This window comes from Leptonychotes weddellii, chromosome 10 (genome assembly GCF_054177405.1).
Source record: "Leptonychotes weddellii isolate Sample4059 chromosome 10, ASM5417740v2, whole genome shotgun sequence".
Lineage (NCBI taxonomy): Eukaryota > Metazoa > Chordata > Mammalia > Carnivora > Phocidae > Leptonychotes > Leptonychotes weddellii.
In genome coordinates, this window is record NC_138378.1 from 76,083,804 (window position 1) to 76,098,185 (window position 14,382).

At 49.8% G+C, this 14,382-nt stretch overlaps 1 protein-coding gene across 4 annotated transcripts in view; it reads right to left on the reverse strand.

The window, feature by feature from the left end:
- Nucleotides 1-428: 428 nt before the first annotated feature.
- The window catches only part of TGFA (transforming growth factor alpha), a 91,711-nt gene continuing 77,757 nt past the window's right edge, over nucleotides 429-14,382 (reverse strand). For all 4 annotated transcript variants that reach the window (XM_031036451.2, XM_006728016.3, XM_081833643.1 and 1 more), the window contains exons 4-6: nucleotides 8,843-8,992; nucleotides 6,073-6,182; nucleotides 429-4,235 (exon numbers count right to left, since the gene is read on the reverse strand). In XM_031036451.2, coding sequence (XP_030892311.1) covers nucleotides 4,228-4,235; nucleotides 6,073-6,182; nucleotides 8,843-8,992 — 268 coding nt within the window. In that variant the 3' untranslated portion in view covers nucleotides 429-4,227. The remainder of the gene's footprint in view (nucleotides 4,236-6,072; nucleotides 6,183-8,842; nucleotides 8,993-14,382) is intronic.

Genomic DNA, 14,382 nt, shown 5'->3' on the forward strand with positions numbered 1-14,382 from the left:
GGGACACCTCTGGAATTTAACAGGTCTGGGGGAGGGGCTTAACAATTTGCATTCCTGAGAAGGTCCCAGGTGATGCTGATGCCGCTGGTCTGGGGAGCACAGCTGGAGAACCACGGCTATTCACACGTGCTCTCTACCTTAACAATTTAGGCTTTCTTTGCAAGTTGTCTGCAACTGGTCCAGAATTAGTTTTTGCATGTTAGTCTCTCAGCCAGATCTCAGTTCCTTCGGGGGCAGGGATTGTGTGTTTTATATTTTCCTCTGCATCACTTAGCATATTGTCAGATACATAGCGGATGAAAGACTAATACATTGGGAACTTCAGAGGATTCGTTTTCTTCAAGCAGAACAGGGATCAACTCTGGTTAATTTTAGGAATCCCACATTTTGCAAAAGAGCATCTAATTTTTCCTCATCATTCACATGTGTGGAGAAAATTCTCAATTTGTTTTTCAGCAACACGACAATCTCATGAAAGAAAAGCTCCAGTCTTGATTTAGGAAAAAAAAAAAAAAAGAGTTCATTCCTTCATCCTTCCAAACAAGGTACAATACTACTGGACAGCAATGCACATGACTGAAAAACACAACTGCATTTTATATTGCTCACTACTCTTTAAATAAGTATAATTCAGATATTAAGGAAAAGAACTGCTAATCACATTAACACATTACAGAAATCAAAATTAACTTATCACACAAAATAAATTAAAACATTAAATATTAACCTTTTCAGTGCAACATATACAGAAGTCAGAATAACAAGTTCTTAAAAAAAAAAAAAGCATCAGGTTTGTTATAATAAAGATAATGAAAAGTTGAATACTTCAGTAAGTTACTACCCTAGGAAGAGGGGCTGCTTTTCGGGACTGTGGGTATGTTCACCACGAGGTCTTTCAGAGAGCCTGGTAAAGTCAGCGGCTGGAGAGGACCGGTCTTATGTTCCAACATGGATAACAAACATATGTGTTCGTCTTGTTTCTGTGATGTGCCCTTTGGGGCCGGGCTTTTGAATCCTCCCCCTTCCTTGGCCAAGCAGGTTGGGAGACACCGAAGCCCAGACCCTACTGGGTGCGCAGGGTCTCCTGAGTAGCACTGGAACCTTGTCGATCCACTTCTGCCAAAACTGCCCGGAGAAGCGACCTGTGGCCCAGGCACAGCGAGACAACCCAGCCCTGCAAGATCTGGCTGAAGATGCACCTTCTCCACCTGCAGAGCACAGTTTGCCAGGAAGCTCTAGAACCACACCTCCTCCTGCCTCACCAATGCCCTGGTGGCCGAGTGTCAATCCCACCTCCTCCTTTCTTAGGAAGACAGACTCTGGGACACTGCCCACCTCCTCTGTTGGAACACAACGGCCAAGCTCATATCTTGCTTGATTTCGTGTGTCAGAAGCATCTTCCAGATCAGGGTTGACGGCTATCTTTCCATCTAGAAGAAAAGGTTTCTGGCCAGTATGCTTAGAGATGTCACAGCCTGTAGAACAGTGGGAGATCTAGGCTCCATCAAGTATCTGCAAGCACCCCCCCCCCTTTTTTTAATGGGGGCTTTTCATTTCTCCTGAGCTAGACATTGGAAGCAGCTCTGCTCCCTGCTCCCAGGTGTGCGGCTGCTGACCAGGAAAAGCCTCAGGAACGAATCCCCAGTCATAATCCTTGGCTTTCTAGAGGCCAAGGAAACACAGGGAACCTGTAAAGATGGGTTCGAAGACGCATTTTTAACCTCAAAAGGGGGCATTTTTACAGCTAACTCAAAATGTACCAACACCATGAAATGGCCCAGGAATCCAATGCTTGCTGGCCATCTGATTTTTAAAGAGAAACCACAAAGAAGCAAGGCTCTCCTATCCTGGGCATGGATGAAGGTCCGTCCAGGCCTGCCGTCACCTAGCCTCTGCTTCCAACTCTTTTCAGACCTGCGGGTTTACGGAGAACTGCCTCGGGAGCACTCACACGAGGCCCACACCTGTTCACTGCACGGTTCACGGAATGATTGCACAGCACGACGGAAGGGGCGCGGGCGCCTGTAGCGTGAGGGCCAGAGCATTCACAGACACTAAAGGTGAAGTCCTGGCAGGGGCGCGAGAAGGTTCTCATCCTCCTCACACCTCTGCAAAGACGCCTGGAGACCGAACATGGCTCCTGCCCTCCATCAGGTGAAGAAAGCCCCACAGAACATTCCACACCGGTTCCTATTCTCTGAAGGCAGCCAGACCTCAAACAGTCTCCCAAAGACTGAGGAAAGACTGTCCTCAAGTAAAAACGTCCTGAAGTTAAAAACACGCTACCCACTGCCATTGGTCTCTCTCGCCAGGCTCTCAGACTTTCAGGAGGGTCCGAGGAGAGAGAGGAGTGAAAATGGGGCTCTGCAAACCCGGGTCAGTGGGACCGGTCTCTGAGCAAGATGCTACCGGGGAGCCTCCCCCCGCATCCCTGCTGCTGTAGGATGGACGCAAGAAATGCTGGCAGGGCAGCAGGCGAGCAGACCCCGTTTCCGCCCTCCCTGCTTCATTCCATCATCCCATCTAAGTGCCAAAGCTAAGACCCGGGCCACACACTTGCCTCAAAATGGTCAGAGCTAAGGGGACAATTCATCGAAATGGACATTCTGGGAAGAAGAGTGAGGGGAGGACAAAAATAACCTGATAGAAATTTTAAGCCAACCTGACACATCTTAAAGGTCCCTTTCGTGATGGGTGGAGCTTAATAGGTAGAAATCTTTCATTTTTCAAATATTAGTGAATAAAGAGTTCCCTCACATAAGGACTTCACGTATTATTTCACTGTTATTCTGTTTACAGTTTTTAATGAAAATTCCTAGGGATGAGCTCTCTGCTGTTTAGCTGGAGGGAACCAGTGTTTTCCACAGGCAAGCCCGGCGGGTCAGAACGTACCCGGATGCCCATGAAAACAATTTCTCCTCCTTTCAGGGAAAAGCAAGACCCACCCTGATGGAGGTGATTTGTTAGAGTTTGTTAATAAAACCAGCATCCTGAATGGAAAAGGGAAGAAAAAAAAAATCACCGGGATATTTCTTCTAATGCTAGAAAATAAATAGGAAAGTTCAATTTCTCCTTTTAAAAATAAAGCCACAAATCAACCAAGCAACAACATGGAAAGTAAATGACCAGCCCCCCTTCCATGGATGTGGCCCCAAACGCCTGTGGCTTTCTGCTTGTGCTCTATTTCTAAGCATCCGCGCTCGGAGGGAGCACTAGGAGGTTAACCCATTCAATCGGGCAGCACTTAGTCCTGTGTTTGTCCCGTGAGGATGCACGCACAGGCACCCTCCACCTCTCTCTCCAACAAAGCTACCAATCTCTGCTGGACTGCCTGACTTTTCTACTGGACTGTATCTGGGGCATTTCCTTGCTTTGTGTCTAAAATGGCAAGGCCCCTGAGCCCCAGTCTTCGCTCTCATCAGCAACTCCTCCTCCGGTTCCATCCCGGCAGCCCCGGGGGGCTCTTCCCAAGCCTTAGGCGTCCCAAAGAGGCCAGATGGTCGTCATCAGTCAGCCAGCTTTTCAGCCAGCATTACATACATCATTCGTGTAGAAGTCTGAAAAGGTTTTATGCATTTTACATTGACTTAAGAGATTAAAAATGAAACCATCATCCATCTCGTAAATAATTATCTCCGAGGCTGCCGACGGCTTGGGGAGGTCCTCGGCGTCGTGTGCCTGTGGGAGACATCAGGCTGGTTGAGGGGCTCGTGGACAGAGGACATACGCAGCTCCTCTCACACTTGGCATCTTCATGTAACCAACAGTTACCCTGTGTCCATCTTCTTCTCCAATAAACGGATGAGAAAAAACTCAACGACGGCAATCTCCAGGGTTGGGCGGGATGGATACCGCTGTGGGGAGATGGGCCCATGAAAAAGAAACACAGCCCAGTCTCCGTGACTGGCAGAAGACACCACCACACACCCCTGGGCTCCGAGGCCGGCAGACACACACACCTGAGCTAGGTCAACAGAAGTCCACCCCTTTGCAATTCTTTTTTGATCAGTCTTTAAACCGTGGTCCACTGATTTCTTCTCTAGGTCACACCAAATAACCCCAAGCAGACAGAGTTCTTGACAGAGTTGTGAAGGAAGGCCCACAAAAGACAAAAAAGGCTGCACAGGTGATCGCTGGCAGAGCAGGAAGGTCTGTCGGCTCGTCCTGAAGAAGTCCTTCCTTCCTCAGGCTGCCAGAGTCTACCTGGCCAAACTCCCTCCGGGCTCTTCAGACCACTGGAAGGAAGGAGAAACAAGTTAAGTGCTGCAGGCCAGCCCCCAGTCGTGCTAGGAAAACAACTTGGAGATGCATCAGCCAAGGTCACCAGGTTCTCTTGGGCAGTCAGGCCCAAGTCCAAAATTCCTCTGGTTTCAACCTCAGGGGCAGCAGCTTCTGAAACTGTGCTTCTGGTGCCAACGGCAAGGCTGATGGAATGTGAAGTGAGTCACGGCAGCAGAGAGTGGGGATGCTCCGTGTTGTGAGGAGAGTCAGCCCAGCCTGTGGCCAGTTCCCCTGGAAGGGATGGCTTGGCGGGCAGCTCGTGGGCTGGTCCAGGACTCTGGTGGCAGAATGGCTTCCCCTCAGGCCAGCTAAGAATGGACCCCTTTGTTTCTCAATGGGTGGGGCTCTGAGGCGTCCCCTGTGGCTCTCGGGAGGTGGCAAGGACCTAGCTCCCGGCAGCTCTAGAGTCCAGCGCAGCCTAGACATCTTCCTGTCCTGGTCCCTCCCATGGCTCCTCTGGAGGCGGACAGGAGCGGGCTTCAGCCTCAGGGGCCATCTTGGGAGGCTCAAAGCTAATGTCTTTCCAAATGTGGGCAGAGAAGTAACATTAATAAGAAACTTCCTCTACCTTAAATGACTCTGCTGAGGTGCACGCAAATGGCACAAAATCTACTATAGATTTTCTTTTAAAGATTTAAACTATTTTCCTATTGGTTCCAACCAACAATATAAAAACTTCATTAGCTCAGTGGATGGTCCTCTGAGGCAGTGGAAGAGAGAGGTGAGTGGGGCCTTCAGAGGCCCTGGTTCTCATCCTAGTTTCCCCGTGGACTGACGGTTGGACCCAAGTGGACCTTGGGCAGACTCAGTTTACCCGCATCACTCACAAATCCTCCTCCTCCTAAGGCCATTGTAAGGATTAATGGATTAGCATCCTCAAGAGTTGTGGGCCTCCTAACTGACGAGGACTGCTCCTGCACAATTACTGTGGCTCCTGGGCCTTCAGCGCCTTGTGGGGCTGATCGCCAAGAGGTTTAATGGACACGTTGGAGTGCCAGCTTCCCGCCGCCCTTCCTCCTACCCTTCTTCATGCAACCGTGAGCTTCTGGAATGTCAACTATTAACTAGAGGAGGTCCCCCTTGGGGGATGAGCTTGTGGTGTCTCCTGTCCCACTACTTCCTGAAAAGGAACTTCGAATTTATGATGGGCTCTACTGGTCACAAGAGCAGTTCAGAAAAACTTGTTGATGTGTGGCTTTCTAGGGCTTGTCTGGATAAAGGAGCCATTTGCCTCCGTGAGCCCCAAGCTGGTCATGCTCAGGTGAGGACTCCTGAGATGCGGGTTTGGTCCCACTTCTGGATGCCCAGTATTCTTCATGGATGTCAGTGAAAATATTCACAAAACAGTGGTAGGCTTAAAGATCACAGGATCCGAGAGCTAGAGTCCTGTGAGACCTGTGGGCCAAATCCCTCCTTTCACCGATGGGAAAGGGCAGGGGACTTTCTCAAGGGAAAGAGAATGAAAATCGGTTGTGCGTCTACGGTTTGTGATACGCTCTACTCGGTCCTTTATATCAGTACTTATTCAACTTGCACATCTTTTAAATAAGAAAACGGAGGCTCAGAGAGGCCAACCAACTTGTCAAAGGTCACGCAGACCAGTAAAGATAAAAGTGCCTCCTTCTGAGTAAAACATACCTTAGGATAAACTAAACTTGACTTGGGAGGGTAAACACCCTCTTCCTGCTTCACCCTCTAAGAACGTCTGCCCTGCCCTGGAGAAGGCGGTGGTTTCTCCACCCAACTGTGTCTCCCAAGGGAAAGGGGTCCCTCTTCGCCGCGGCCCCTTACCTGTTTCTGAGTGGCAGCACGCGGTCCTTCCCTTCAGCAGGGCACTGGGCTTCTCATGCCTGCAGACCAGAGCCTGGCACCACTCACAGTGTTTTCGGACCTGGCAGCAGCTGTGGACAGAGAACACGGGCTGGGCAGGAGCCTGGGGCAGGGGTGCCCGGCTGGGGCAGCGGCCGCTGCAGAGCCTGGCGCAGCTCTGGGCTCTAGGGCAGCCTTCCCGTGGAGGCCTCCGGAGGGCTGGCCACACACAGCAGGGGGCTGAGCGCCTTGTAGGGCGGTGGCTTTTGGGGCAGATGCTGGCCAGCAACAAAAGCACCTGCTGGCCCCTCAGGGACCGGCTCTGGGAGCACGGCTCTGCTCCTGGCTTTCGGGGCAACCTGGCCGCCTCCCCGGCTGCTTTCTCCACAACACAGCAGGTGGGGGGCTCAGAACGGCTGTCAGGGTTGGGACAAAGCAGCCACTGCCGGCTGGCAGGGCTGTGAGGGCTTGGGGAGGGCAAGCATCCCTCAGGCCTTGCCAGCAGCAGAGCAAGGAACACGGATGGGCTGAACAGACCGTGGGAAAAAGGAGAGAACGAGTCACGAATTGCCACGGCTTTGAATCTTTCCGTGGACTACCATTCTCCGGCTCTGGCAAACCCAACCTCTTGGGGAACCCGTGTCACACGGAGCCCTGGAGCACCAGGGTTACGAGTGCTCCTGCCTCCCTCTGTGGGCGGGAATGAACAGCGGGCGGAGTTCGCATGAAAAAAGAACCAGGGAACCCAAAAGAAGGGCAGAGAGGAAAGCACTAAGGAAGACACTGATTACGTAGATACTTAGAGCTGTCTCCCATGGGATACCACGGAGGACTTTGTTTCTACTCAGTCTAACCCTGACACGTGCCTAATCCACGCATCCACACACGGGGGCTGGGCAGGGTGTCCCGGTAGACACAGGCCCAGACACCAATGAGAAAACAAGCCTGTTGCTGTGCTGCCCCCTTGGTGCCTGGTGGCATCTCATGATCCCTACCCTAGCCCCTCTGTTGGCACTGTCCTGGGAAGGCTACCAGGGCCCCCAAATCTTTGGGCAGCAGAGCTGAGAAGGAGCCTGAGACCTCCCTGCATAACATACTTCTGTCATGGGTGGCCAGAGCGGTCTGATTCCAGATCCATCATCAGAGATTACTCTTTTGCAGTCGGCTAGCAGTGGGCTTATTCCAGTCGCTTCCTAGCAAGGAGCATTCCAGCGCAGTGAGACCAAGGCCTCCAGGACCCTCTGGCATGGGATAAGCTGGTCCCAACCAACTCTGCAACTCAGGAGGGCCCCATGCGCAGGCAACCAGCAGCCTGGTTAGGGTAAGGGCTTAGTCTCTGGCTCAGGGATTCTGGACTTGGTCTCTAGCAAGGATGGGCTGGGAAAAGACAGAAGGGAGGTGGGACCAGCTGCCTTCCTGGGAAAGAGAGAGGCCGTCCAGGCATCCTAGACTGTCCCTGTCTCCAGAGAATCTGGCAAAATTTGCTTTTAAATCCCTCTGGAGAAGCTCAGAGGGGCATGCAGTTCTTGTTCCTGAGGCTCTGGGACCCTCCTGGCCACAGAAAGAGAGGACTACGGACATGACGTGTGAGCACACACAGCTAGACAGCCATGAGAACTGCCCTCATGTGCGGCAGAGCCTGGGCTATTTTCCAGCCCGAACCAGGACTGCTTGTCCACTCTGTCTTTTCCAAGACAGGTGGGAGAGGGACACATACTGCTTGAAGAGGAAGGAAAGGCCGGCTCAGTTCAACCTCCTCCCGCACCATGTAATGCTGGCGTGGGCCACAAGGACTGAAACTAGGGCCGCCGTGAGCAGGGCGGGGCTCTACGGGGCATCCATTTGCTGCCAGAACCAGAGGCGTGGATGTTGCCCCAACAGCAACAAACCAATAAACAAAACAGGACAGAGACTCATAATTACCTGTCCAAACTCCACACAACCTCAGAGGGCTACAGTCTGGCTTCCTTCATTAACACATAGCTGCCTCCTCCGGCCTTTGCCGGGATGGCCCATCCACTACCATCTCTATCATGAGTTAATCTACACTGAGCCGACTGGGAGCCTTTAGCTCTTCTGTGAATTCCTTATGCATAGCCAATTAGGTATAAATTCTCAGAGGCCTTGCTCTGTGAATTAGATGTCTCTAGATATTTCCAGGGACTACGTCTGGCCAGATGCTGTGAACACAGCACTAGGGAGTCTCCCTCCGTGGAGCAGTCCAGATATGGGCAAGCAAATAAGTCCAAGAAAAGGGTCTCTGTTGGTCTACGGCTCAGGAAGGCTTTCTGGAACATGCAAGATGAGTTTTGGAAGATGCAGGAGGGGGAGAGAAGTGGAGAAAGGGGAAGGGCTGCCATCAGCCTGTCCAAATGGTAACCGAGACGTCTGATGTGGCTTTGGGATTTGCAAAGTGCCTTTGGCAGAAAGGAAGCTGGGAGCCATTTCTAGCTCTCTGGAATGCCTGCACGTCCCCATCATAACTCTGAAGGCTCCAACCCCAGCGGCGGAGAGAGAGCACGCACCTTTGCTTCTCCACTGGCTTCCAGCAGTGCACAGACCCACTGCTGGGGACCCTCCCAGGATGCGTGCCCTTGACACAGCGTGGCCGTTACCGAAGATCCTCTCGGCTTCGCTGACACCAATCAGACACCACAGCAATAAGCCACGCCGAGGGGGCCCTGTCATCTGGGCAAGCTGCAGATGGCCCAGTGAGTGGGACCTGACATTAGGGGTGGCGGGAAATACTTACTGTATCAGCACACACGCGATGATGAGGACAGCCAGGGCCACGATGGAGACCACCACCAGGGCGGTGATGGCCTGCTTCTTCTGGCTGGCAGCCACCACGGCCAGGAGGTCGGCATGCTCACAGCGTGCGCCCACGTACCCAGAATGGCAGCTGTGGAAGAGAGGAAGGTCAGCATGCTCTTCTGGCAGAGCTCTCGTTCCCCCAACCCCCTACTCCCCCCAGAGAAGGCTGGGCCAGAGGGAAAAGCCTCTAGGAAAAGCCCCAAGGGGCCCCTCCAGCCTTCGCGACTGGAGGTAAAGGTGTCTGCAAACTAGCTCCTACTTCCCCGCCGGGCACCTCTTGCTTGGAGAATGTGGGACCACTGATCAGCCTACTCATGTGAGGAAGCACTTCACTGTTATTGCTACTATGTCAGATGCTGGGGATAAAGAAGGCAGCAAGTGTGTTTAGGACACCAAGTTCATTTTGGCAGTTCATAAAAACCCAGGTTATTTTTAAACTAAGTGCATATATTCAGAATTTGATGATAAGAGAAAGAAAACACACTAAACCAGACCCGGGCTGTGGTTTGCTTTATCGTTTTCATCAAATTTAATTAGCCCTGTGAGCATTTACTGGGGCAGGGGGGCAGCGCACAGGGTTTGTACTGAAGTCGGGGCCAGGGCCACCATCTGGTAAATGCAGGACCTGGGAAGCCACCAACCTGCTTCTCATTTCCAACAACACCTGCCCTCGTTCCACTGGAGGATCAGCAAGGGCATGAAAGAGGTCATGTCCTTGAACATGCTCTGCGGCCTATAAGGGTCACTACCTATACCAATGTGATATTAATGGTATTACTAATATCCAAAGGCTCTTTCACTTTGGTAACAGTCTCCTCCTGTATGTGGAAGGCTGATGCTGCTCAGCAAACCGCCCCGCCCCGCCCCGATCCTGGGGCCACCCAAGTGGGTCTTGTAGGATGTTCCTCAGGACTGGTTCCAGCCATAAGGAAGGGATGGTTATTTTCTGCTGCAGGCATTTTCCCCCCTCCAAGCATATGAGTCTGCTCAACAGAAGATACTTTGCTTATGCACAGGTCCCGATGACTTTGTCCAGATGACTTTGTTATTGTAAAGAAAATGTTTGATCACCACTGTCTTCTCAGGTGGGGAAGCTTCCTTCCCACAGGGACTTCCACAAGAGCAGCCCTGCACCAAATATCACACACTGGATTTAAAGTTTTTGTTTTTTTCCCAAAACATGGCAATGATAGCTAAACTTTTTTTTTTTTTTTTTTTTTTTTAGGAGTCTTTTGATGAAATAGCCAGTCTGTCACCTTCACGTTTAGATTAAAAGGCCTTTGAAGAACAAGGAGCAAGAAAAGGGGATTAAGGGTCCTGGTTGCCTGCTATTTGTGGTTACCTTAAACCTGTGCTCCTGGGCTTTCAGACCCCAGATGCCAGAGGGAGACTTGGGGCCACAGGATAAACACGGTGTATTTTTCTGGAGCATAGGTTTTGCTCAATGTTAACAAAAATTTAATCATTTTAATGTTCAAGGAACAGGTACAGTATGGTTTAAGATTTATGCCAAACAGGAGATGTTGCAAAAATTGCTTCTTAAGGCTTCACTCTGGGATAGCAGAGCATACGAGCTTGTCTTTAGCACTGTGTAATGGAGGCCTTTCACTGGGGCTCTTTATCCCAGAGCCCACTTGTTATATACGTTACTTAAAGGTATTTTTCAATTTGCACTCAGGCCCTTGCTTTTCTGTTATGGGTTACTGTACATTTGACATATGTTTTGCCTTTTAATTCTTGCACAGAAAAGTCAAGTCATTTGCCTGTGCCATCCTGCTAGGGAAGAGAGAGAAATGCACACTCAGGTCTGCTCAGCCCAGAGTCTGGGTTCTTGCATAGCCCAGTGTCCGTGCTGCTTCCTCCTTAGACAGCGCAGTGAGGGTCTGTGTGTCCATTTGTGAAGAGTCCAGGCTGCAAAAGGGTAAGCGTTCCCATTTCTGAAACGTTCCTACTCGGACCTGCAGGCCCTGGGAGAGAAAGGTTCTAACGCCTCCCTAACCACTTGGTTCTGCAAACCTTATGGATTAACCCATTAACACTGGGGACTCCAAGAAATCCCATTTAAAAAAAGAGTGGCATCCAAGTGCTAATTATAACACATACCCTTTATTGCCAAATTCCTATAGGAATCAATCTCTTTTGTTCCCAACAATCACAAATGCATGTGAGGTCAGGGCTGCTACTTACCTTCTTTATAGATGAGGAAATGGGGGCCAGGGGGCTTCTGGGTTTAAAAACTAACCATCTCAACCAGGAAGGCTACCTTTCTACGGTAATGCAGACTGGTGCGGAAGACACTCTGGGGTAGTGATTTCATGGCAAGCTCACAAAACTCACTGCAGGAAGAAAGATGGATTGCTCACTGCCCCGTAAAGAGGTGTCCTTGCTGTGGGTATGCCAAGTTGCCAAAGTTCCCCCTAAACAGTGCCATCTGAACTCACTAGAAAGCTAACCCTCTGGGCTGGGTCACCTTCTGCTGACTTTCCATATTCTTCCTTCCAGAGGAACATTCCCCGTTTGTGTGCTGGGCCCTTCACAACCAGCCTGGCCTCAAAACTGCCCCTGGCAGGGGTCCTAGCCCCTTGGGAAAGTCTTCATGTCAATAAGAATGTCTCTGTCACCCAATGTCACAGCTGTAAATACCCACATCTCCGTCTCCCTGAATTAGGGAGCCCAACGTGCTTGTGAACACAAGCTTGCCCAGCGAGGCACACGGTTGCTGCCTAATAGACGAGACTCCAGGTCATGGCTTAGGTGAGCTCTGAGAATAGTGGATCTTTGCCCCAAGCAGCCAACTGCAGCTGGGAGGCAGAATGCCAGATCCTTGGGCTTTACCCAAGGTCAAAATCTCTCTGAAAATGGGTGTTTTGAAGAAAAGGCCAAAAGGAATTCTGATGAAGCCAGAGTTGAGAGCCACCATGAAGGTTTTACTAGTGACATCCACTTTGGCTGCCCACTGGAATTGCCTGGGGAGCTTGAATAAATCCTGAGGTCCAGGCCACACCCTAGACCAGCTACATGAATATTTCTGGAAGTAAGGCCTGTCACGAGTGTTTTTAAAGCTCCCAGACGATTCCACCTGGCAGCCACAGTTGAGAGCCACAATTTAGACTTTTTGGCCCTGGGGTAGAGGGAGGTCCTTTCTCTTCCCAGATCATTTGTAATAGTGGGGATGCTTCCCAGTTGCTTTTTTATGAGGTGGGGAAAAAGAAAAGGTTTAGTGACATAGCTTTTCTTTAAAAAAAAAACAAAAAACAAAAAAAACCTTCCCAAGCTTCTACTGATATTAGACTTCATTATGCCGATTATATTAGGTACAAATCACATAAGGAGGGGAAGAGTCACCTCACCTGGTTGTAAATGAATCAGGCTTGACTCAGCTGCTGTCCTTCCCTTTACCTCAGGTAGGCCCTTGGTTCCCACCTGACTGCATAGTGGAATCACTTGGGAAGATGTGGCAAATGCCAGGGCCAAGGTCACACCCCCAGAGATGCTCATCCAATTGGACTGGGCACCCAGGTGATTCTCATGTGCGTCCAGGCCTGAGAACCACTGAGGCAGAACCATTGTTTAAGTACACAGACTCAAGAACCAGCAATTCAAAACCTCCACTTCCCTTTCTCATTCCTTCTCTCCCTCCCTCCCTCCCTCCCTCCGTCATTTCCTCAGGGTGGTGGCTATAAAATGGGCGCGCCCCATATCAGGCGCAGGAGAAACAGGAGATGTTACAACCCTGTTTCAGAAAGGAACCTGAACAGAAGCGGAGTTGTTTTATCACAAGGGGGAATGGAAAATGTGTTAAGATCGAACATTTTCATACATCATTTGACCAATTTCATCTGTCTGCAGTGGGTTTTACCAAACACAAAGATCCTGGAATGCTGTTTTGTCTTCACAATTCTGAAATAAGGCTCTGGAGTCCCATTCAGGCTACTTCTTCCAAATAAAAACCAAAAAGAAAGAAGCGCAGCAGGAAGAAAGAGCATAGCACAGAAGGGAAAAGGAGGCTGGCCAAGCCGCAAGAGGAGCTGGAAATAAAGGCACTGTGCTCCAGCCAGCTGGGTCCCCGAGGCCCTTCCATTTTTGTTACTCTGTCAAGATTGCTCTGGTGCTTTTCATAGGCGCAAACTGTGGCTGTAGGCCTCTCCTTTTGAACAAGAAGGATGAAATTATCCACACTGTGCCTTTCTCACCCTCTGCCAAGGGCTTGCAAACCTTCCAGTCCCGCAGACTTGCTCCATTTTCTCCGGAAGTCCCTGTTTCACCTGGTTCACGGGGCCCTTTTCCAATTTTCAAGAAATAGGATAATGCAGGGGCGCCTGGGTGGCTCAGCCGTTAAGCACCTGCCTTCGGCTCAGGTCATGATCCCAGGGTCCTGGGATCGAGCCCCGCATCAGGCTCCCTGCTCCACAGGAAGCCTGCTTCTCCCTCCCCCACTCCCCCTGTTTGTGTTTCCTCTCTCGCTGTGTCTGTCAAATAAATAAAAAATCTTTAAAAAAAAAAAAAAAAGAAATAGGATAATGCATATAGGGCTATGCCCTTAAACATCTTTTTCTTAAAAAACTTCAACTGGAAAAGGAAATTTTCTAAGCAAATTGGAAAGTACATAAATTATAATAAAGCAGAAAGGAGAAAAAAAAGCTCACACTGTTGCCAACCCCACCTCCCCAAATGGCAAACGGACATGTTTCTCTTTAAACTATTTCTATCTAGTTTTTAACTTTTTTTTTTTTACAATTTTGCATCAATATATCATCTCACATCTCCTCACCATGTTACTTATGTCACTGCATTTAAAATGTCGTACAGTAATATATGTACGCAGCTTGCTTCACCAAACCTTTACCATTTAGGCTGTATCCAATTTTGATATCATAAATACTGTCAGGTGGTTACCTTAATGTACACAGCTTTGTTTGCATTTGAGCTTATTTCCTCAGGATAGGGTCCCACAAGAGGGCACGACATGGTACAGACTTTAGAGCCAAACTGTCATGGGTTCAAATCTCATTCCTTGCTTCATGCCTGTGTGACCCTCAGCAAATTACTTAACCTCTCTGTGCCACTGAGTCTGCATCTTTAAAATGATAATAAAACTTACTTCACAGAGTTGTTATGAGAACTGCCGTTAATATCTTAGTGTCTGACCCAAGCGCTGTGTTTTAAAAATGTAAATAAAAGGATGGGAGCATTTTTAAGGCTCTTAAGAGACGCTGTCTTGATAAACAATGATGTATTCTCTGGCAGGAGGCCAGTCCTCTTTTAGCCAAGTCTTTTGGCACATGTCCCAAGATACGGTCTTCACTATGAGGGTCAAGGACTGAATTAAGGACCCAGGACCATGGTTTTAGAAATATATTTACACAAACCTGCCTTTAACATAGAGAAATTCCACAGGGCTCTGGTAGGAATGGGGAAACTGAGCACAAGGACACCTGCACTGGGCTTACCCACTGTTGGCCTCTTTTTTTTTTTTTT